The sequence below is a fragment of the Parasteatoda tepidariorum genome, chromosome 1 (assembly GCF_043381705.1).
Source record: "Parasteatoda tepidariorum isolate YZ-2023 chromosome 1, CAS_Ptep_4.0, whole genome shotgun sequence".
NCBI lineage: Eukaryota > Metazoa > Arthropoda > Arachnida > Araneae > Theridiidae > Parasteatoda > Parasteatoda tepidariorum.
In genome coordinates this window covers 8443234-8468250 of record NC_092204.1, presented here as the reverse complement: position 1 = coordinate 8468250, position 25017 = coordinate 8443234, and the positions used below count along the sequence as shown (strand labels likewise).

The following is a 25017-nucleotide window of genomic DNA, read 5'->3' as shown; positions in this document are numbered from 1 at the left end:
AAGGCGAATCAAATCTTGAAGATAGAGCTGACCTCGTTCGAAGTGACAACACAAATCGAATGTGAGTGTTTATCCGGGCAACTGGGTTAGGAAAACTCACGGTCACAGTTAAAAAAAACTAGGTGCAAAGCCCCAATCACAAAAGTGATATTAAAAATTTAGGCGAATGCCAAAAGGTTGAAAACTGGGGGTATTGTGATAGCATCATCACAATATCAATTTGCTATCTTTAATGGCATTAGATCATTTATATATTATTTAAAATAATATAAAAATATATTAAAAATGAAAATTAATTATAAAAATACATAAAAAAAATATATTGAAAATATATTTTTTATCCAATCAGGAGTAATAATTTTAAAAAAAAAATTGATGTATTAGGTCTAACTAAATATTTTTTTTTTTTATAACCGTCGTTGAATAGACGACCCAATTTTTGGGTTTATGACTTCTAATGCTCAATTCAGTAGCCTTGTAATTTTGAACCCAATCCAGAAGACAAGGGAACTCTTGGATCAAGTATTGGGGAGAAATTTTGCCTTCATGGAAGCTGTTTGGTGGAACTAACCCACTTTTGCTTTACTTGGCGAGGAAGACCACGAGAATTAAAGCCTGACGGCAAAGGGACTCTAACCCGTGACCCGTCTACCACTGAGGATATTTCACGTCAGCACTGTGGTCGGTGCAAGCAAGATGCGGATTCGTATCGACAAGCCATTGGTGGGATTCGAACCCGGTTCACCTCATTGAAAGGTGAACGTTCTGTCCCTTGAGCCATCACGGCTCTAACTGAAAGTTAAGTTTGTCCTTAAAAGTACGCTCCCCCTTTTACAGCAACACAAAAGATTCTTTTATAAATTGGGTTTCTTTGGACGAGCGGTATTGCCCGCCAAACGCTGTGTTTAACACGGAGGCAGCGGTCTCGAATCCCGCCGTCATGCTAGATGCATCGTCTCTGTATTGTGTTATTTGTTCTTCTACTTTAAACTTAAGGCTTCTTTTTTCATCGCATTCCCAAATAGTGCTTCTCATCGGCATATTTTGGCCAGGTGGCCTAGCGGTTAGCGTGCATGACTCCTGGTTCGAATCCCGCTCAGGGCATGAATGTTTCTCTCTGTGTGTTGTCCTCTGTTGCGTGTAAATGTGACCCACCCTATAAATCTGCGATGGCTCAGGGGATAGAGCGTTTGCCTTCCAATGAGGCGAACCGGGTTCGAATCCCAATCGATACGAATTCCGCATACGGCTTGCCAGTGCTGACATGAAATATCCTCTGTGGTAGACGGATCATGAGTTGGAATCCTCTTGCCGCCAGGCTAACCGTGGGAGGTTCTCGTGGTCTACCTCTCCATGTGACGCAAATGCAGGTTAGCTCCATCGAAAAAGTTCTCCACGAAGGCAAATTTCTCTCAATACTCGATCCAGGAGTTCCCTTGTCTTCTGGATTGGGTTCAAAATTACAAGACTAAGAAGTTGAACATTAGTAGTCGTAAATCCCAAAAATTGGGTCGGCTGTTATAAAATAAAATATAAATCTGTGGCGTGGGTAATGTTGCTCGTCTTCGTGACTCTGTTCTCAAGGTAATCACCAGGTAAAACAAGATGAGCAACACTTCTGGCACCTTTCCGATAAGTTCAGTGCGTACCGTTAACAAAAATAATATATTGTTGATAAAGAATCATTATTTACTTAATCATGTGAAGTATTCTTAATAACAGGGTGCGTAGCGTTTGTATAAAGTACTTAAAGGTGCTTTTTTGGGGATTTCGTTTTTAAAAGCTTTTAAAGGTGCTTTTTTCAGCTGGCGTTTTTAAAAAGTGCTTTTTTTTTTTCAAATAATTTTTTTCTTCCCTACAGTGATATCTGGTGGATCCCATGCATTTCACGAAAAATGGGGAGTTTACTACGTAATCATTCACGCGGACTTCATGTCGTACCCACGTTATGACTTGCGCATGCGCGCACACTTAAAACCGAAACCCGAGTGCTCCAATTCGGATAGAGAATATCAGATCCTTATGAAATGCTTTTCTTTTTAATTTATTTTAATTTTATTCTTGTTTATTTTATTTTACCTCAAGAACTTTTTTTGACGTAGGGTGTAAGGGTACTTTTGTTCTGAGTTCAGGGTCAAGTTGAATTCACTCGGTGATGTGGGAAAGTACTGATTGTTTCGATTTACGCCCGTTTCTTTTTGGGTTTTTTTTTAACGCTAAAACTGTTTATAAAAAGTTTTTGTTTTTCAATAATATCATTGATTGAATATGAATTTTTTGAGTGCTTGAAAATTTTTGTAAAGTGCTTGAAAAGTTTTTAAAAAGTGCTTATTTTTGATTCAAAGATTTGGCTACGCACCCTGTAATAATACTAACTTAAAAATTTATTCCTACTGTTTATTACACTACTTAATTGATTCGCATTTTTGCTTAATATTGTTTATTTATCCCTAAATGATATTCATCTAGCGGGTGGACGCTTAAATAGGCCCCATCGAGCAAGGTTGCCATTTTGTAGTTTGTTTGTTTTTTTAAACAAAATTGTGCGTTCAATTTAGTGTTACCATTTTTTAAAAAAACGCAACAGCTTAGTTGTAACTTAACAAACAAATAATGTTATTATTAAACAAATATTTAATTTGTAGAAATAAATTAGATATTATCATTATTATAAATCAATGCTGTTACAATGTTAAGTCTGCAAAAATTTGAAAAAAAAAAAGTTTTCCTCCTGAATTCTACTGTGTATTTGAAAAAACAACGAAAGCGCTTCACGGTTTATTCCGAGAAAAGTTGTTTGACTACTATTTACCTTAGATTGCTAATGCTATGAAAGCTAAAATAGAATGTCAAAAACTGATAAAACAAAAATTATTTTTGAAAAAATATTAAATTCTTGCAATATGTAGCTTACCATATAAAGATGCAAAATATATTAAAATCTCAAATTTTGAATTTTTTGTCACTTAGTTGATTTTTCAATCATTCATGTTCATTTTAGTTCTATTTAATATTATTTATCGTTTCAATTCATTATAATTCTCTAATCTTTTCATAAATAATTAAATTATGAAGTTTAATTATTGCTTTAGACGCACAATTTTATTAATTTATACTTTTATTTTTCTAAAGATTGCTGAGAGTTGTGATGTACCGTTCTTCGAATGCAGTTGTAAAGAGGATGTGAATATTGATGAAATATTTTTAACAGTTGCTCGCATGATTAGGGAACAGAGAGAGAGACGGGTAAGAATTTTATTTTTTTAAGGTTCTACCATTGTAAATATATGGTTAGTCTCTTCTAATTATAACGGGCATTTATCCGTAAACTCAATGGCAATGTTCTAGATTAACGTGTGGGGATAGTAGATATCGACAATGCCAACCTTTATCTATGAAAAGGTACCGAGGGACCAACATTGGGAAGTCTAGATTTTTCAATATTGGTTTTAAAATGGCTTATGTAGGACCTACAATGGCCAGTATAGAACCTACATTGGTTAAATAATGGATATAAGATATCGGAGGAATTTGCCGATTCTATATATGACTGATATGGGTTGTAAAGTGACTGTGAAATATCGGGTCAATCGGATAATTTTATATAAGGCCAATGTCGGAAAAATAAGAGCTGTTTGATCCCTTACTGAGCCAAAGATTCATGAATTTTGGCCTATTGAGGTCCCAGGTTATTTTGCAGCTAGGGAGGCTACGAATTTCAGCATTGATATTCCTTAACCCAAAAATGGTTCGGCTGTTTACATAGGTTATAAAATAAAATGGAATTAAAGAGCATTGTCGTAAAGTTTTAGGTTAGACATTTTATTGTACAACAGTTTTAACACTAGATTTACGGACGTTTTTTATACACCTATTTCTACGAACACGCGTCAATTTGACGCATGAACGAATACACATAACAGCACTTCACAGAGATGTCAACTTGCTCCGGACAGCAAATATATATTTTCAAGTGGTAATTTATTAATTGTGATTCTTGGTTTAATAAATTCAATTTAGTAGATTTTTATCCACCACTATTTTCTAAACAATTCGTTGGCTTATATAATTCACCACTTTATATTTGCTAAATTTACTTAATAGTTATTTACCGTTTTTTTTAATTATTTTGACGTGTCCAGAACAGTTGGCATCTCTGCTCTTAGAAAGCAATGCAATTATATACTATAAGGGAAAAAATGAAAATATGAGACATATATTTATGAAATATTCTAGTATTTTATTTTTCAATACTCGAACTAAGCAACTGAAACCTTCAAAATCTGACATCAATTGACATTCTGCGTTTGTTCTTTCTGTTATTGCTTATCGGCAACAGTTGTTTATCGCTTGTTTCATTTGAGATAACGGATCGAAGTAGAGTCGGTACATTCCTATTTATTATGATGTGATGTTTGCATGTTTACTCAAAATTTTGTCTAAATTACGATCGCGTCAAATTGACGCATATCAGTAGAGATAGATATACCACAAAGAGAATTTCAATATTTCAACGCTTTTGAAGAAAATAGGCTTCAATATATATTAACCTCGATCAATGGATAAAAGTCATTACAAGAGATAAAATAAAAATGCAAACGAGTTTTGTAATTTTACTTATAAAATTCGAAATGCGTCAAATTGACGCGTCCCGTAAACCTGGTGTTAATGGTGTTTTTTATTTTTCAGGCGAGTAAATTTGACGAGATAGAAAGGATGCAGTGGGACAAAGCACACCTGACCCAGGAGAAGCCACAAGAATCTTACAAATGCAGTAGTTGTTGATGAAACCGCCTTAATTTTCGACATTTCTGATCATAATTACTCCAATATAGGCTCGAGCTTTTAATTTTGATTTCTTTGACCACAGCAAAAAAGGCGCCGAGATATTTGATGTAATGTTTCAGCAGTATTAATACTTAACAACTGCAATACTTCCCCCTTTGAGGAAGAAGCTCGCTCACTTATTTTTTTTTTTTTTTAAAGGATGATTGACCAAAAATGCTTTCTATGGAATACTCTTCTTTTTTACATTTCTAAAAAAGAAAAATGAATTTTTGTATTGCAATTTATGCCTGTCCTTTCTCTTTTTAAGAAAGTGTTTTAGGTTATTAACCCTCTGAACCGGAACCATTTTTTTCGTAATCAAAGCTGGCAACTTGTGCAGTCATTGAGGAATATTTTTAAAAGTGGTTGTTAAAATAATCATTGAAATAAAAAGATTTATTAAAAATTAAGCCACTTTGCTCATTTTAGATGCATAATTCCCTAACCGATAGCAGAGCTACTATTTATGAAGGCAATATATTAAAAAATTAGAAATAATTATCCTTCACTACCACCTATTTTTATATAAATTACATATTTATTTCTTGCAAAAATCCGCTTAAGTTAATATATGTTATTAGTAGTAATAGTCGCAGATACTATTGCTTCGAAACGTAAGTTGAAATTGAAATAATCTTGCAACCAGTATTTTTTTTTATCTTAGATGCAATCTTTATGACGTACGATTGAAATATTTTTTTGTAGCAGCAATTATTTTCCAAACCTATATAAACATTAATATATCTACCACTGAAAAATATTAGCTCAATGACTAAAACAAATCGACAGTTCTGAGTAATTAATTAAAATGCTTCTGAAAATAGGTGAAAATTTTATACTTTCAAAACATTTGCTAATTTTTGCATCTAAATATCTCATTTTTCATAAATTGTTCTTTAAATTTTTAAATTATATTTTGATGAGTAAAATGTGCTTAAGTATATTCCGTTCATTTTATTTAACTTCTATGTTTTTTTTTCACTTTTTCAAAGCCAGTTTTTGATAGCAGCAACTTTAACAAATCAATGAAGTTCAACTGTTTAATTCTTCTCGCCAACATCTCTCACTTTTGGCGGGAGATTTTTCTCAGACACATAAAGAAGTAGGAAAAATTATACTTTACTGTTTTATTTTTAATTTGATAAATTTCATTTGTTTTGACCACCACTATATATAAACAATTTAAAAAATATATTAAAGGCCTGTTGACCAAGGCTTTTAACTTTTTAAATGCTACATTTTTAAGTTAAAATAAATGTTAAAAAATTTTGATTGATAAGCTAAATTAAGCAAATTAGCATAATTTTATTCTTATTTCATTATTACTTTAAATATTAGGGGGAGCTAAGACTTTCAAGTTGATATGTATGGTTGCGCTTTTTTTGTTGTTGTATGGTTGCATTATCAGAAAAAACTATTTCGTATTATTAATGGCTAATATGTGAAACACATATTAGCCATAAATATTGAAATAAGAATACATTCGAAATAAGATCATTATTATTCGCAAATAAGAAAATTATTTATTCCCGTTTCTTCACCTGCATTGCAAAGGTTTTAAAGTTGTTACAATTGCAAGCAGGAATTGTTTTACTGCTTGTAACTATAAAAACATGTTAGGAGTTTTATTCATTTATTTAAGTTATTAAAATGTAGTGGTGGTCGAAAATATTGTCTACTTAGTTAAATAAAAGATCAATTTTGCTAAAAATAAAAAATGTGTTTAAGATAAAAGTATTAACGTATACATTTTGCTACTACTTAAAAAAAAACGTTTCCAGAAAAACTTTTAAGATACAATAGCCGTAGTAATTACTGCTAAAGAAAATATCACAATAAAGTAATCAATGAACTCTAGCCTTAAATCCAATTTTTTTTCTGCTTCATAAATGGAAGTGGTAATGCTAAAAGAGAAAAACATTAACTGTATAGATGATCAAGGTAAGCAAGCTTGCGAAAAGTAAAAGATTGTGATATAAAAGAAAGGCCTAAAATTGGAAAAGTAACCTGTTTTAAGAAAAGATTGCGAACAAAAAATTTGTTGCATTGTATTAAGCAATTAAATTATATAATTTTCTATTTTAATGTTTTCCTTTATTTAAATAAAAAGAAAATAAAAATCAATTGCGTAACAACATGCTGTCAAGCGCAGTTTTTTTTTATAGATCTTCTGGAATTTTTAGAAGAAGGCAAACAAGATAATAATTAAAAAGTAAATAAATTATGTTTGCAAATTTAATGTTTTTTAGACCCAATTATGTATTAAACTACTAAAATATAATAGAATCAAATATATATAATGGATACCAATTTAAAATTTGGAGAATTTGCCAGAATTTAAACATTTCGCTTGCAATCGTGTTTTTTTTTAATGTATATAAATTATTGTAGTTTTGTTATTAGTGACATGTACTTTTTTGGTAATGAAAGGAAAATGATGCAAAAAAAAATTTTTTTTTGTGTGTGTTATTGACAAAACTGAAACAAAATTGACAAAACGCTGCAATTTTTGAAAAACAAATTTGTTTATTTCGATTTTATATATTCGTTTCATTAAATTTCGTTAGGGTTACTACTTAATATAAAGTTTAGTACTTAATTTTGTGACCCTAGTTGCTCGAATTCATTAAATAAAAAACTGTTTATTTGTTCTGGGGTATTTTTATTATTGATTAAGTATTTTTATTATTGATTTTGAGCATTTTATCAGGTGTAATTTTCTATCATTTGATTTACCAACATGAGAATTTTCATTAATGATTTTGAGTATTTAATCAGGTGTGATTTTCTTTACTTCTTCTTTTATTTATAATTATTTTTTGATTTACTGACATGAGAATTTTTATTAATGATTTTGAGCATTTTATTAGGTGTAATTTTCTTTTCTTCTTTTTTTTGTTTGATTTGCTAACATGAGAATTTTATTAATGATTTTGAGCATTTTATCAGGTGTAATTTTTCTTACCATTTGATTTACCAACATGGGCATTTGATTTAATGATTTTGAGTATTTTATCAGATGCAAATTTTATTTCATTTGATTTACCAACGCGAAATTTTTCATTAATGATTTTAAGTACTTTATCAGGGAATTTTTTTTTTTTACTGAAATGAGAACTTTTATTAATGACTTTAAGAATTTCATGAGATGTAGTTTTCTTTCATTTGATTTACCAACGTAAGAATTTTTATTAATGATTTTGAGCATCTTATCAGGTGAAATTTTTTTTTATATGCTTTACCAACATGAGAATTTTCATTAATAAACTTAAGTATTTTATCAGGTGTAATGTTTTTTTTAACTTACTGGCATGAGAACTTTCATTATTGATTTTGGAGCATTTTATCAAGAATAATTTTCTTTTATTTGATTTACTGACAATGCAGTCAGCGGTTTCTCTTAGAATTCCTATTCTTTGGCCGTTGGAGTTTATTTTAACACACTATACAAAAGGGAAAAAAATAAGCATTAAATTGAATACAAATATCAGTTATTGATTAATTAATTAAGAAAAATTGCAGTGTTTCTTCAATGTTTACTTTCGTCGCAGTGACCTGTTTATATTTCACCAATTAGTTGCGCGACTTGTTAAATTGTGAGAAAGAAGCTTTTATCATGGTGAAAAGTGTATATTTGTAACAAAACTTGCTTAGATGACTTGATTGATTTCTGAAAGGCGATTCAGACTCTAGATTCTCAAAGCATGTATAACGTATGAACATTACTAGATTTAGCTGTTGTTTACTGCAATAGATCCCAAGAATTGTATAATCTGCACCAACGGCATTGTCGATTAATTTGAAAATTTAAAAACAAAATATGAATGATTGTTGTGTGTATTGTTCATAGCGCGCATGACAAAACTTCAGATAGAAGTTCAAGTCTTGTTTGTTATGTTCTCTTTAAAAGCTCTCTGTGTTGAGCTCTTGAAATATTTCTTCGTCGTTTTTTCGATTTGAATAATAAAGTTCTGTTGAATAAATTGTTGTTCCATTTATTGCATATTTTTACATAAATGTACACTGAAAATATTTTAGTGTACTTCACACCAAAAATGGAATAGTGTCAGTACACTAAGCAACAAGTTTTTTCTGTAGTGAATCACCAAGAATGTGTTTTTGGACTCCTCTGGGTATCAAGTAGATGCCAACATTTTTTGTATTCGGTAGCACTAAAATTTATAATTGCGGAAATATGATACGCAGTAAATTAATTTTTACGATGCAATGTAAAGTAAGAATTAGTTTGGGATGCATATTTACACTCATTTTAAAAATAAAATTAGTTCGTTAATCATCAAACATACACCAAGGTTAGAGAGAATATTAAGACGAATTCGAACTAGGCTTAACAGATCAGAAGCAAATCGATATTAAATGTTAATTTTTACGATGCAATGTAAAGTATGAATCATTAATTTAGGATGCATATTTACACTCATTTTAGAAATACATACATTTAGAGAACACAAATTTAGAAATAGTTCATTAATCATCAAGCATACACTAAGGTCAGAGATAATATTAAGAAGAATTCGAACTAGGCTTAACAGATCAGAAGCAAACAGATATTAAATGTTAATTTTTACGATGCAATGTAAAGTTAGGATCATTAATTGCACTCATTTTAAAAGTAAAATGAGTTAGAATCATTAATTTACACTCATTTTGAAAATAAAATTAGTTCGTTAATCATCAAACATGCACTGAAGTTCAGAGAGAATATTTAGAATTCGAACTAGGCTTAACAGATCAGAAGCAAAAAGATATTAAACGTTAATTTTTACGATGCAATGTAAAGTAAGAATCATTGATTTAGGATGCATATTTACACTTATTTTAAAAATAAAATTAGTTTGTTAATCATCAAACATACACTAAGGTCAGAGAGAATATTAAGAGAAATTTTAACTAGGCTTAACAGATCAGAAGGTAATAAGCATAGGCATTTCATAGAACAATTAATAACAAACTGGTAAAGTATGAAACTATTTATATTTCATACCTTGCCTAGGCATTCTGTAGAAAGACTAATAAAAGAAACATGTAGGTATTCTATACACATTGACTAATCAAAGCAAATAATAATTCTCATATTCCATACTTAGTACAGAGATCATTTGAGTATAGAAAGTCAAAGCATTCCTATGGAATGATTGAGCAAAGTACCTAATAATTGTCATCTTTCCTACTCGGCCTAAAAAAAGCCAGGCATTCTATAAAATGTCAGTAATACATATATTAACAGAGACACATGCGATCATTTATTTCTACTTAATAGTAATTGATTAGAAAAAAATTACTGTAAATTAAAGTTTGCATGATAAAATAAAATTAATTAAAAACTAGCTCCACTGAGGAATCCTCTTAAAATAAATTCTGAAGAAAATATGAAAGAATTTTTCCTCTTTCTGCAGCCCATTAATTTTCTACAGGTTTTTAATCACGATTAACTTTGTAGATAATTTTTGCTTGCTCCCTTATAGTTTGTATTAGCACAGAATTTAAATTAAACCTGAAACTCTTCATCGCTTCGGAAATTTTTATTGACGATGAGTTCTTGTTTTTAGCAGTCACGATACGATTCAAACTTGTGCAATCATCCAGCACAGATCTTCAATTAAAATTATAGCTTAAATGTTTAATTAAAATTTTCGAATTCAACTTTGAAAACAGCTATCACCAAAGAAATTATTCAGTTTTCTAAGAGTATACTTTTAAGTAAAATTAACTTTCAGTTAAGGTAATCTTTTGTATTTGTCACATATTTTATGTAATTTCGAAACCAATAACATGGTTTCCTTTAATAAAATATGTTAGATAAATCATGTTAACACTCTCGAAATTTGAAATAGTCCTTAGAGCACGACTTCTCGTCAACAACTCAAAATGCAAGACCATAAATGGATGGTCTGTTTTCGCTTCAGCCAAAATCTATTACTTAGCGAATCTAAAGGTTTAATAAACATAACTGCAGATTCCCTTTGGAGTTAATCTTCCAATTTGATACTAATCCCAACTTTTAGTTGACGGAACTAAAAGTTAACGGAATCAACTTTACAATCGAACGAATGTAAGCGCAGAGAACTTTTATTTAATAATTCGATTTTCCTTTCAAATATTTATTCGTTATAAATTTATTAAGATTGAACTTTGTCACATTTGAGAATGATGTGTCATTTTAAGACTAGCATATCATTATATTACATAATGAGTGCATGAAACTTTCAAATTGGACTATTTGTCTCGAAGCTATTTTGACACATTAATATATATGTTACGGTGAAACACCGAAATCTGGAGAATGTCGACATTCACGTAGTCGCTTGGTGTATGTCCGAAATATTTGCTAAATACCCTTATTTCTGACTCTCACCGGTGAATGTCAACAATCACATAGTTCGCTTTGGTGAATGTCCGAAATATTTGTTATATCCAATTTTATATTAATTTATTCGTTAATATTATTATATTTATTTGATAAATTTATACTTATTCTATATTTTAATACTTGCTGACGATAGATTAGAAGAAACATCAGTGTTTGGAGTATCGGGCAAATATATACCGGGCAATGGCACTTGACCTTAAAAAAAAATCAGTGTAGGGTATACCGGGCTGTGGCACTTAACCTTAAAAAAACATCAGTGTAGGGTTAAAATAGCGAATAAATGTAATTATATCCACGAATAAATTGATATCAAATGGAATGTAATAAATATTTCGGACATTCATCAAAGCATATCTGTGATTGTCGACATACACCGGTGAGGGTCCGAATGTACAAGAATGTAATGAAATAGTCGATCTTTCACCGCCGTATTTGGGTGTTTGTCGACATTCACCGGTGAAAGTCAACAACCACCGATTTCGGTCTTTCGCCGTGCCATATATATCATTTTAGTTCGAAGATATAAAATCAAAATTACTATAGAGTAAAAATTAGATATTTTTCGAAAAAATAATTTTGATTTGTTGTACATCACTATTTTAGACTGAACGATTTTATTTCATTTAATTTGTAATGTGTTGTTAAAAACCACCGATTCTGAAAGATATTTCCATCTAGATGAAGATTGTTAAAATCAATGAATAATTTTAAATCTTTGCAAATTTTTATGAATTTAAATAATGCAGTGTCACTTTTCAGATAATAAAGAATTAGATCTCTTCTTATAGGCGTTTTGCGCCAAAATTAAGAGGGCTCTGGCTAAAGATTGGCTAAATTTGACAGTCGTGAATAAATGCTGCACAGCAGTTGCGAAAATAGCACAAAAAACGTCATTTTATGCGCCAACAGAGCCTTTGAAAAGCAGCAAAGAGTAGAGGGGAAATATTTTTTTTTCTCCCAAAAAAAGAAATATTATTACCTTTTTCTTAAAAAAAGACTTTTGACTAGTGTTTTATTGGTGTTAGTTCAGAAAATAACGCGAATTTTAAAAGAAATAAAAGTGTGTATTATAGTTGCGCATTTTATTTTGTAAACCTTCATTTAAACTAACCATACATAACTCTTGGATCTAAGTATTTGACTACACCAAGAGCCAAGGAGGATTTTTTTTACGTTACTAAGTGTTAAGTAGCCGTCTTCTTGGTTCAGTAACTCTAAATTTATAATTACAGTAAGATATGATGCGCATAAGATTCAGTAAAGTTATTTTTACGATACAATATAAAACAAGAATTGTTGATTTCAGTTGCATATTACATAATATTTCTTAAGATTAGTTTTGTTTAAATATACACACAGCACAGAGAGAATAGAGAGTTCGAACTAGGCTTAACAATACCGCAGCCATTAGAAATTAAATATAAAACAGATTTATGTAAATCTCTTTATGAGAATATAACTATCTTTAATATGCAACAAAAACTATAAATGGTTTTCATTCTTTCTTCTGTTTCTTTTTTACTTCTTTTTTTTCGAGATGTTTAGCACCGTGCGAGACAAAATCAAACCTCTGCTCAATTGTAAACAAAAAATACCAATCTGGCGGTTGTTTTACGTATGGCAGAGTTGGCGAAAATAATTCATGAATAGAGTAAACGCTTCTAAGTTTAGCGTTTAACTACACCCTNATATATAAATCATGTTCTTGTACATTTTGTCAGTAATATAAATAATTGGTACTTTAAAACTGTTTTATATCAATAAAAACTCTAAGAATGGAGTCATGATAAACCCTTAAAAATCGAAAAAATAGGATAATAAAACCGCTCGACAAAAAATGGTTGATCTTGTAACAAAAGTATAAAATATACTTCTGAGTAAATTTATTCTAAGAGGGGCACATTAATTTTGCTTGCTAGCTCGTAAGAAAATGAAATTTTTATAGCTTGTTAGTTCAGCAAAATATATCTGCCAACTGTTGTTGTTTCCAAGAATGGTTATCCAAAGTGGTTGTGACATGCGAATTGAAAAACTCGTTCTTAACTAAAATATCAGGATTCGTACGGTCCTTAGAAAATTTTGGAAAATATCGTCGATATTGCAATACAAAAGCCTGTGCTACCGCAAAGAAAACGAAATCATTGATTTCACAACTTGATATATTTATCAGGATATTGCATTTATTGAGAGTAGTTTTTCAAACTACATATTATTTTCTTACTGTTACTATCACTGGGAAAAGCTTTGTTTTCCCTGTAATCTATTAATTTCTGGAGTCCTCATTTGAAGATAATTCTTTCACAAAAAGATAAAAACTATTATTAGCACAATTATTAGATTAGTTTTTATCTTGCTAAAACAAAACATGCATATCTACCTCCGATAGATGCTTTTTTATGAAGATACGGTTTTGTGTGCTTCCGGAATTTATTAATAACACAAATCTCATATGAATACTGTAATGACGGAATCGCGATTTTTTTTAAGTATTATGTAGTAGCTTAAATAAGAAAATACCCACTCTTTTTATTATAGCACTTTTCACAACATCGCAGTTATAAAGAATAAATTTTCCGGAAAATCCATTAGAATCGATGGCTATGATATTTTTCCAACAATTTAAAAACAAAGTGGTCGCATTGCTATTTTGCAGAAAATGATCCCACAATTAACAAAGATGAACCAAAAATCTTTTCTGTCATTAGATTAAAACTAATAAAAGTCGTAATGGCGTTTACCTGTAAATTATTCATTTTCCCCTTGTTTAAGGTACATTTATTTTTTATTCCTTTATTTCTTATTCCTTTAATATTTATTTTTTATTCCTTTAACCATTATTCTCTATTTCTATTGCGCGTTCAGTATTGGTGATTTTATAAAGCTAAATGCTCTGAAAATGTTCTTTATTAATATTATAAAATAATCGCATGATATTACCTTATATGTATTTTATTTCCATTAAGATGTTTAGTTACCGTTTCACAATAACAAAACGGTGAATAAGTGATAATTACATTTATAAGGCAAGGTATTTCTGTGTATTGTACAACTACCAAGTTGGAATTCCTAACATTTACGAAGAACTCACCTGGAAACAGTACTGAGAATCAGCTTAAAAAGTGTAAGCTAAACCCTATATTCACGCGCCAAACCACTGATCATACGTTCACTCCATTTGGAACCCTTTAAAAATTCTTAGTTAAGCGTTTTCTCAATTTTTCGTTATTTATAAAACGTCCTTTAGCTCCAAACGATTTGCAGAAATCAATGTTCCTTTTTTTTTTTTTCTTCTTTGAAAAATGTCAAAGCATAAAATTTAAGACTGCAAAAAAATTTTTTTACAAAAATGTAGAAATTTAACCTACTTTCAAGAATAATCCCATTTCGTTTTTGATATAATGACTGAATAAATCTTATTTTACTAAACTTTTTTTCTTTTTCTATAATTTAAAACAAAACTACTATTATCATTTTTTCCCCATTGTACTCAACATTTTAGTGGCTCCATCTATTAGTTCCCAGTTGTACTACTGGCTCGCTCGTGTTGAAATATAGTCTGTTTCATAATTTGTTATTTTTTAGCATGTCACTGTCACTGCTTGCTTAACTTAGGAAAGGGTAACTTAAAAAAAGCTTAATTGAAACATAAATGTATTAAGAGGCCTAAAGCCTTATTATACCACCAGACCGAAGTTAACTGCCGTAGGAGTGGGGGTGAGGAGGGAAAATTCTAATTATGCTTTCTTCCTCTTAAGTTAATTTACACAATTACGTTGATTGTTGATATTCCCTCTATTTCGTAGCGTTTTTCAAAACATGTAAAATGTAAGGCCGCCATCCGATAACAAATTAAAGGTGTGTCGTATTCTATATATTTTTATTTTTTGTATTAAACATTTGTCTGTTTTTAAATTTTCAATAAATAACCTTGCTTGTACGTAATTTATGTTTAAAAAAAAAGGATTTTTTAGCATCATCAAAATTGGTTTTCATTAGTTGAAACATCTAAAAACGAACAAATGTGTAGTTTTAAATTACTTATTCATAATTTTACTGCTTTACACTTCTGAGAAAAAATCTGTAACAGTTCCAAAAATTATCAATTTTCTAATCTAATAAGGCAACACGTTAATTTTCAAACTTTTCTGAAAAGTATAGAGCTGTAGAGCATCGGTTCCCAAATGGTGTTCCGCAGAAGACTAGGGTTCCGTTGAAGAGTTAAAGAGGTTCCACGAGTTAGTACTTTTTAAATTGATTATAACCATCCAACCTATAATTCTATATTTATTTACTCTTTCGTTTGCCTTTATGAAATAAATTCAAGTAAAGTGCCAATGAAATAGAAATGACATTTTTTCGAATGAAATATCTTTCTGACAACACTATAAGGAACTAATAATGAAAAGAATAAGCATTTATAAAATATTACCTGAGTATTTCCTATCGCGCTTTCCAATTCAAAATAAAATAATTAAATTCCTTATTAAAGAAAAATACTAATATGCTAAGAATAAGCATTTACAAAATATTACATTAGTATTTGATATCACGCTTCCAATTCAAAACAAAATAATTAAATTCTTTAATGAAGAAATATCCTAATAACCATTTTTAACGTTTATAGCAGTACTTTTAAGTTTTCATCTATATGTAAACTATAATTAGGCTCATTTTGTTCATTTTTAACTTATACACGAAAAATAAATTCATTACTAGAAGTGTTGCACAAGGGCTGAAAATTTAAATGTCTCATTAAACCAAATTTAAGATTATTAATGATAAAACGATTTCAAAAAAATCTTCATTTTTCTGAGCGAATATTTTTAAAATAGTCTTATATAGGCTATAACGTTCGCAATTACCTTTATAAACTTTATTTATAAAGTCAGGGTTCCCCTGAGAAAAGGTTAATTATTTAGGGTTCCGTAACTGAAAAAAATTGGAAACCGTTACTGGAGAGTGATGCTTTATAATCAAATGCTTTTTTTTTAATAAAAAAATAATAAAATAAAAATTCAATGAAACGCAAGTTGAAATCTAAGATGGCGAATGAAGAGGCCTCACACCACTATAAGATGTAGATAGTAGACTTTATTAATAACCCAAAATTATTATGCTAATGCAATACCGTTAATACAATGTAATTGAGCAACGATGGCTAACGATGGCGTTCGCCTTCCAGTGAGGTGATCCGGGTTCGAATCCATGCAATGACTGGCCGATAAGAATTCCGCATCCAGCTTGAACCGACCACAGTGCTGATGTGAAATATCCTCAGTGGTAGACGGATCATAGGTTAAAGTTCCCTTGCTGTCAACCTAACCGAGGCAGATTCTCTCAGTCTTCCACTTCTTCCAAATGCGGGATAGTTCCATCAAAAAGTCCTTCACGAAGGCTAATTTCTCCCTATACTTGATCCAGAAGTTCCACTGTTTTCTGGAATGGGTTCAAAATTACAAGGCTATGGAGCATTAGTAGTATTCGACGACGGCTCGTATATATATATATATATANTATATATATATATAAAATTCATAATAAAGAAATTTAATTAAATAACAAAAGAAAATGTCAAGAGTCTTTTTCAAGAGTTTCATATTGCTCTACACTGTTCTTTAAATATCTAAACATTTTAGAACATTAATAACAAAAAATTAATTTTCAGTAAAGAGAAATTTAAATTTAGAGTATTATAAGCATAAGTTTATTTGCACAAAAAAAAAAAAAATTGTTTAAAAATAGTCCTTTCTTGACCAATATACTTTACATCTTTTGGCACATTTTTATAAGACGTATTAAAAGTATCACAAACAATAAAGTACATAAACAGCTGTTTTGAAAACATATCAAGATGAACAATGTCGATCTCATTGTAGAGTTTGTCATCTTTTAAATACAATAAGATTTATTTTCAATTGTTGCAATTTTTAAACTGTTTCTGCTTGCGTCCACATTAAAATACATTTCCTCTGTCTGAAGATGTCATCGAATTTTAAAATAGTCTTCATTGTCTTTTTAGATTCGCTTATACATCAAAGTAAGTTCAAAATATTTATAATAAATTATAACGAAACCTATCAATGGTATAGTTTTTTCAATTTTGTTGTCGTATTATTTCTAAAGCTGACAGCATTAAAATTTAGTTATATAAAAAGTTTTGGATACAAACTAGATTTGTTTGCAAAATAAGCCTATGCATATCGTCCAGGCATTGCGTATGGTTTAGTATCACCTTTCTTGCGTTTAAGTGCGCTTGTCTACTTCCTACAATTTCATTGAAGTATAAAAATGGGTGGCAGTTCTGCATTTTTACATTTTTTACAAGACACTATGATGTTGAACCGAAATATCGCACCGTTTTTCAGGATTTTCTGATAGATTTTACTTTTGTATTGAAAGTGCTGATAAAGCATATGCTTTTCTATTTTATTCTTGGATTTAAAATTTCAATTTAGAATAATTTTAACCTTCAGTACACACGAAAGAGTAAAGTACAGAGCAACAAAAAGAGACATTTTAAGGTTCGCCTTTTTGTGACCACATTGTTTTTATTATATTTTAAAATATATATTAAAATACATACATATATTGAAATATATATTTAATATATATTTGTTTTTAATATAAAAGATATTTTAAGAGAACTAAACTAATTAACATTGTTCTTTAATATAAATGAACATTTCTGGCTTAAAAATATATTTTGTTCAACAAAAAAAAAAATTTGGGAGTAAAATTGTGTTCAGACAGAAAAAAAGGAAAAAAAAAATAGAAATTAAATTGGAACTTCAATAAGTGTACATATGCAGTACGTCCGAAAACTGATAGAAAGAGCGGAGCTACAATTTTTCGAATGCAATTTTTCTGGTCGGCTAAGCATGTCCCACAACATATGCTCTATTGGATTCAAGTCAGGTGCGAATGCTGGCTATTCCATACGGATAATATGCGATGTTTGCTCGATAAACACGGGCGTTGTCATCCATAAACACAAATTCTGATACTATGGGAATCCTGAACAAACGTACATGTTGTTTCGGAATGTTATCCAGATAAATTCCGATTTAAACATGCAGATCTAATCTTTAGCCCAGTGTAATTATATCCCAAACTAGCAGCCCTGCATTACCGTAACAGTGTCTTTCAATTATGTTGTCTTGTTCTGGCTTTGTTCATTTGAAAGTCCGGCGTGAATCAGACTGAAGGACTCATTTTGGAAAACATCACACTGTAACGATATCCACATTGCATGCTCTCTACTCCAGGCTAATCGCTGGCAACAGTGAGTTGAGATGAGCACACCTGACATGCCTACCCAAGTCAAAATTCTTGATGGTTCCATCAAAACATTTTTTGGTTTATGTTGGTTTTAGTGCGATTCATGATGGTCCAACATCATTTGAAGATCACCATCATCTAACATTTTCCATTATGAGTTCATCATTCCATGATTCTACTCTAATACTTCTATCATTCCATGACTCTACTCTAATACTTCTATCATTCCAAGACTCTACTCTAATACTTCTATCAATCCATGACTCAACTCTAATACTATGATGAAATTTTAATACTATTTTTTTTTGTCTGAACCTAATTTTACACCCAAAAAAATTTTTTTTCAGACAAAAAATATTTTTAAATAGTATTAGAGTAGAATTCTCAGGGATCAACAGTGCTGGCAAACAGAAGTCAAGGAGTTCGAAGTCAAGTGTTTTTTTGGAAAACCATAATTTTTACCACCATCAAGAAAAGTTTGATTCTCACGGACGAACAATCCATGATGGTTCCATCTATACATTTCCATGATGGTTTAATGAGAATTATTGTTGGTTTAGCAGGAATGTGCCATCAAAACAATTTGTTTTGTTTTTTTAATGTTGGCCAATCAAAAATCAAACCAAATTCCTACATTGGGGTGATGGTGGTTCATAATCTTTCCAACATTTGATTTCCAAGAAACTGTGATGAAAATTTCTGGTGGTTCAACATGAGCAAACCATCAAAACAAGTTTCTATTCTTTTGTTGGACCATCATAAATCAGTCCGAATTCCTACATCGGGGTGATGGTTTCTTATGTTGGTTACCATCACGATTATGTTGGTTCATCAATGGTAAAACCATCAAAAATGTTAACCTGGGTACGAGCATATATTTCCCAAACGTCTGTACATGATTCGCTCTAAAACTGTTGTACCCGTGGCAGCAGATAGCAGACGAGACTTCTCGGATGCTGTGCTCCGTCAGCTTCGTTTGGCACTTACTGCTAAATACTGGTCTGCATTCGGCTTTTTAACCTGTACTGTAAGATGCATTGACAAATTCATCATCTTGGAATCGTTGCCAAAGTCTAGAGATAACACTTTGTACAATTCCAAGTCCCTCGGATACTTCTATCTGAGTACGTCCTTATTCCAAGCAGCGGAAGATTCTACCACTTAAAAAAATCATGCGTCCTCTGTCCACATGCGTCCTCTGTCTTATGGCACTGATTGGCTAACAGAACACTTGTGAATAAATTTATTTCTTTGCCACCATTCATTATCCCTATCTTTCGCCCTCGTCTTTGTGGCGTACTAACTTATATGGTGGCTTCCTGCAATTTGTAAATTTACTTTTGAAGATGGGTGTCATGATTCTACGAGTGATATTTTTACTTTAGAGCTCATTTTCAGTGTGATTCTCAAGTATCTTTAATTTATGGACACGTGCCTATATTGCAGTATTGTTTTTCAAAATCAGCTATACACACAAAATATTGGAAACAGCATTATTCATTTTCTGTGTTGCAGCAATGCTGGCTGACAGAAGTCAAGGAGTTCTTAGTCAAGTATTTTTGGAAAACCATAATTTTTACCAGCCCAGAAGAACGCGTCATGCCGTACATGTGTACTCACCTGGTAAGTTAATTTAAAAATATTTTTGCTCTCTCTCCCTCTTTATGTATATATATATATATATATATATATATATATAGATTAATAGATTATATATATATATATAATCTCGTCATCAGCTCAAACAATTATATCCGCAAAAAAGAGTGCTTTCTACTACTGTATTATAATAGCCAAAGCAAAATATATCAATATAATAGTGTGAGGAGCACCAAAATATCTAAACGAAAATGGAACAAATTAAGCAAAAAAATGCAAAATAAAACACGTCAAGCACAAATAGAAAATTTCTATCCAATACGAAATAAAGGATCTGCTCTTCTATTTTGCATATTCTTAAGTATTAAAAAATAAAAAGTTTATTCCAGATTTTTTTTAAAAATTCAGTTTAACAAATTTCAAAAGAAATAAAAGTTTGCATTATAATTGCAATACACCAAGAGGAAAATCTCCGAAAATGTGAGCGAGTCCTTAAAACTAGCTTGATTGTAAATAAACTTCCGGAAAAAGGAAGTGGCGCTGCTGTCGCTAAGAGTTGATGCATCTGACTCTCGAGTGCTACGCCATGCATATAAAATGTATTGCGTTGTGTATTAAATTATAGCACATATTAGAGAGATACATCACAAAGATACACCCAGAATCACAGTGGCATTCGAACCCGCTCCCTCCTCGTGACAGATCATTTGATGGATCAGAGTGACCACCTGGCTAGGGAGGCCCAATTCACTGAAACCAAACTCACAACCTTTTGATATCTTGATTTATTGTATTAATCTTCTGTGTTTTAATTTAGGCAATTCTAAAATTGCAATTTAGTATAAATATTACGAATAACTTTTTTGCATAGGTTTTCAAAGAAGCTTTAGAAGAAGGAAGTTAGGTATTCCATTTTACAAGAAAAAATATCAAACAGCTCCGAAGGTTCTCAGAAGTTCACAATTTTCAGCGCGTAATCAAAGGGAAAGTCCTTTAAAAACTCCAGGTAATATAAATTTCGCATTATGAATGAGAAATTTCAACGAACCAATTTTTCAACAAAGGAAAACACATCGGAAGTTAGTAAAACAAATAAAGGGAGGGTAAATAGTTTTTAAACCTTATCACGAGCTAATTATTTATTAGTTTAACTTCTGAGCTATTTGAATGTGTCCCAGAAACAGCCAAATTCAACAAAAATGGAAAGAATACTTATGATTTTATACTTTCTGCTTTTTATTTTTTAAAAGGTAACAATAATTTCAATATGAATGGAGAACCGTATATAGTTTGTCTAAAGTAAGAACTCCCCTGAACATTCGTCTGGATCCATGGTGGCGACTATGGTAACGAGGTATAACTATTTGAAGTAGGGGTGTGGGGTTGTTAAGACAGGTTTTTGCTGGGGCCGCCGAGAGAAAGGTAATCTTTTTCTCCGCTCTATTGTGCTAGCCCTAGAGTGAAGAGAAGCTACCCTCCCTGATATGCGCTTTTCTTGTTTCCATAGCAGAAGAAGGCCTCAGACTTTGTGACTGGGGAGTTCTTACCGTAGACAAACTATAGAGACATCACCTCCTACATCAGAAAGCCTCCACACGGTATTTAATAAGTAGTCTGCGCAGACTATTTGAAAAATGAACCAGTTGTGCTCATGAAACCAAATTTTATTTTAAAAGTTATTGAGAGAAATTTATCATATATATTTGAGAATTAAATCTGTAGTGGTTGACAAGTAAATAAGACAAAACAAAGATATTCATAAATTAAAAAATTTTTTAGACAAATATTTGTTACCACTTTCTTATTTTTACTAGATTTTTTATTAAATGGCTCTTTCGTAATAGTAGTCTGATCGGACTACCTATAAGAAAACGTGCGGAGCGTTATAGGAGGCGTTGATAAAGATGGCACAAGTCTAAACTTTATTTCTAGGTTTAAACCTATATAGTTATCTTACGACCTTTTGGAATTTATTACGACCTATTGGCTCACCACCTTTTAGAATTAATGAAATCGAGAAAAATCTTGCGAATGATAAAATTACGCGCTATTTAAATCCAAATCTCAATAATAAAACTTCCTACCCAGATATCAAAATAAGGTTTATTTTCACTCAGCAAAAACCTTTTAATGTAAACCTAAAAATGCTTGTTATGCTGTTTACGTGTAAACCTTCTAACCTTAAAGCGAGATCTGTGACGCACATTACCCTCATCCAAAACCTTGGAAAACAACCTTCGATACCAAAACTTTAAATCGAGATTGACTTAGGGATTTCAAGCGTGGAAAAATTCTTCAATAAAGCTAGTCTCAAGGTGAAAATAATCTTAAATCTAGGTAATTATAAGGTTTCTTTTCGCGAAGTCTTGCATGCTCAGCTAAAATCCACCTTGTCTTGAAATTTTAATGGACAGTTCAATTTGATGCTACCGCAAGTGTGAAGTCAGCTAAAACGTCTTTATGGACACAAGTGACAACATTTTTTAAAGAACCTTTAATAAATAATTTTTAATTCTTTTAGGATGAAAGGTTTAAAACTGCAATATTTTTGCTTTATTGAAAAAAGGCTTTCATAAAAACACTTTCGCGACAGTAAAAAGAAAATTCCGACACAAGGTTGCCGTAAGGTTGTTTGCTTTCTGGGCTAGAATATCAAGCCTGTTTACACATCGTCTCGTAAGCAGAACATAAGCGGAGAGATACATCAGTTTCAGATATTCTGTTCCGGTTTTCGAATCTTGTTATTGTTTACACCCAGCTCCCAAGTCTATTTCCATTATTTAGATGAACGACGTGACGTAGTCTGCGTAAAAACTTAGCAAACGCCCGTGTAAATATTTTAATTTGTTTTATAGTGCTTCCAATCTGCAACGCCATCTAGTTCAGAACGAAACTGCGAATGCCTGGACATTTATGAGGACTTTTATGACAACTGCACCCCACTGTGATTTATTACATTCACACAATAGAAACAGTCGATTTTAATTCTTTTTTCTCTTTGTTATGCAGTATTGAGTAATTAGATATAAATGGCCTAATAATTAATTTCTCCTGCTAGCAAGCTTCTCCAGTCACAATGTTAAAAATACAGTTCACAGCGCATTGAAACTTAAGCTCTCTAAGATAATTATAAAAGAAGTAAAGGAAGTTATAAAGGTATTTAGTGTTGATAATGGAGAAAACTCAACAGAATATTTCAATGGTTTTACGAACGAGTTCAGTACAGCATTATTTGATCGGACAATGCAATTCAATGAACATGTTAAAACCACATCCAAAACCAGCTTCAACCGAAGGAAATATACTTGGAGAAAAAAGATTCTTCCTGTAGCTGACAAGAAAAAGACAGTTAAGATCACTCCTAGTTTAATTCAACAGGATACAGTGTCATCGAATAATATACCTGTGACATCAAAAAGCACTCCTTTTTGGAATTATAATATCATGACACCAACTGAATATTTCAAAGTTGACAAAATCAAAACTATGAAGCAGCCGCACAAGATTCATAAAATACATTTTAAACATAAACTATCCAAGACCTATACCCCTCGAATACTTACTTCTGGTGCATTCGAGAACATTAGTTCTTATTTTAGCCAAACTACTGGGCGACCTTCAAAAACAACTGAAACATTTGTTTCTAGCAACCAAGAAAAAAACAGATTACCTACAGATCATCCTTGGAGAGTTTCAACGCCTACAGATTATTACTCACACAGTATAAAACCTACAGATCGCCACTCACACAATATAAAATCTACAGATCACCACTCACAGACTATAAAGTCTCCAGAATATCATTCACCTGTTACTGAGCATGCAGATTACAGTCTGGAGACACTCACTAGTACCGATTTCAATGCCACAAAATCCTCATCTGATGGAATAACCACTTTTACTGGTGAAATATCTCCCACTGAAGACTTTGGCGCCAAAAAACACCAAGATGGCGATTTGATGAAAAACAATTCCAAGATGGTGGGATCCTTCTACAAGGAAAAGAACTCTTCAGTAACCCAAGTCAAGAAGATAATAGAAAGTGACTGGCCATACGGAGAAACGAAGGATAATCAAGATGTAGAAAGGTTCTTTCATTTTCGACCACTTAAAGCACCTCTTTTCCTCAGTCGCTCATCTTCTAATGTCGGTTGGGATTTCGTTACGACTGTCCGACAGCCCAGATGGTTTTTGAAAAAAATTCAAAATATTAGATTAAGGGATATTAATGAGGCTGACGAAGAGTACAAAGGTAGTTCCACTACAGAAATATTTGATGATGTAACAATAAGTACTAAAGACAATCGAACAGATATGCTTAACCATGCAGAAGATATGGAAAAAACTCTTCTTTATTTAGATTGATTGCTTGTAACGTAATAAAGTCGTTTAATTTAAAGACGAATAGTATATAAAGAAATTAATCTGAGTCTCAATACTATAAAACATTTAAAATATATACTTTTTCCTCCAGCCTTCACTCCGACCTAATTTTTAAGTCGAAGTGGGTTTTCTAACAAGATAATGCCAGCCGTAACAGAGCTAAAAATAAGCAACTGTAAACGAGCTAAAAATGTAGCAACCGTAAGAGAGCTAAGAGTGAAGCCCTTTTTAACTATCCTCTAATAAGTCCTAATCTAAACTTATAGAAATATTTGGGGTGTCGTATTACGAGCCTCATAAGAGAATGGAATACAGTACTGCAACCGTAAAAGCCATCAAAACAGTATGGTTGAATATAGAATTAGAAAACGTGCAACATATTGTTCTTACAATGTATGTTACAATACAGCAAAAAAATAATTTATCAAATCAATAATTAACACGTTGAATGCCACGGGGGTCACCGGTGACCGGCGAAGCCAAGATTATTAGAAACACATAATTCTAGTAAATTTTTAATTTTTTTATGTTATTATCGT

General features: G+C 31.3%; 2 protein-coding genes across 2 annotated transcripts in view; both read left to right on the top strand.

The window, feature by feature from the left end:
• The window catches only part of LOC107440188 (uncharacterized), a 41529-nt gene extending 34984 nt beyond the window's left edge, over positions 1-6545 (top strand). The window contains exons 6-7 of the mRNA XM_016053041.4: positions 3133-3246; positions 4690-6545. Coding sequence (XP_015908527.1) covers positions 3133-3246; positions 4690-4785 — 210 coding nt within the window. The 3' untranslated portion in view covers positions 4786-6545. The remainder of the gene's footprint in view (positions 1-3132; positions 3247-4689) is intronic.
• A 10613-nt stretch (positions 6546-17158) lies between these two features.
• Positions 17159-24767, top strand: LOC122269214 (uncharacterized). The gene is made up of 4 exons (XM_071187062.1): positions 17159-17255; positions 20012-20119; positions 20967-21101; positions 23154-24767. Exons 1-4 carry the CDS (start codon positions 17198-17200, stop codon positions 24458-24460), a joined length of 1608 nt encoding a protein of 535 aa, XP_071043163.1. The 5' UTR covers positions 17159-17197; the 3' UTR covers positions 24461-24767.
• The last annotated feature ends 250 nt before the right edge of the window (positions 24768-25017 follow it).

Excerpts from the sequence above, each read along its gene's own strand:
- LOC122269214 (XM_071187062.1), top strand. The coding sequence starts at position 17,198 with ATGTCATCGAATTTTAAAATAGTCTTCATTGTCTTTTTAGATTCGCTT. Across the intron at positions 17,256-20,011 it reads AGATTCGCTTATACATCAAA|CAATGCTGGCTGACAGAAGT; the intron begins GTAAGTTCAAAA and ends TCTGTGTTGCAG. Across the intron at positions 20,120-20,966 it reads CGTACATGTGTACTCACCTG|GTTTTCAAAGAAGCTTTAGA; the intron begins GTAAGTTAATTT and ends TTTTTTGCATAG.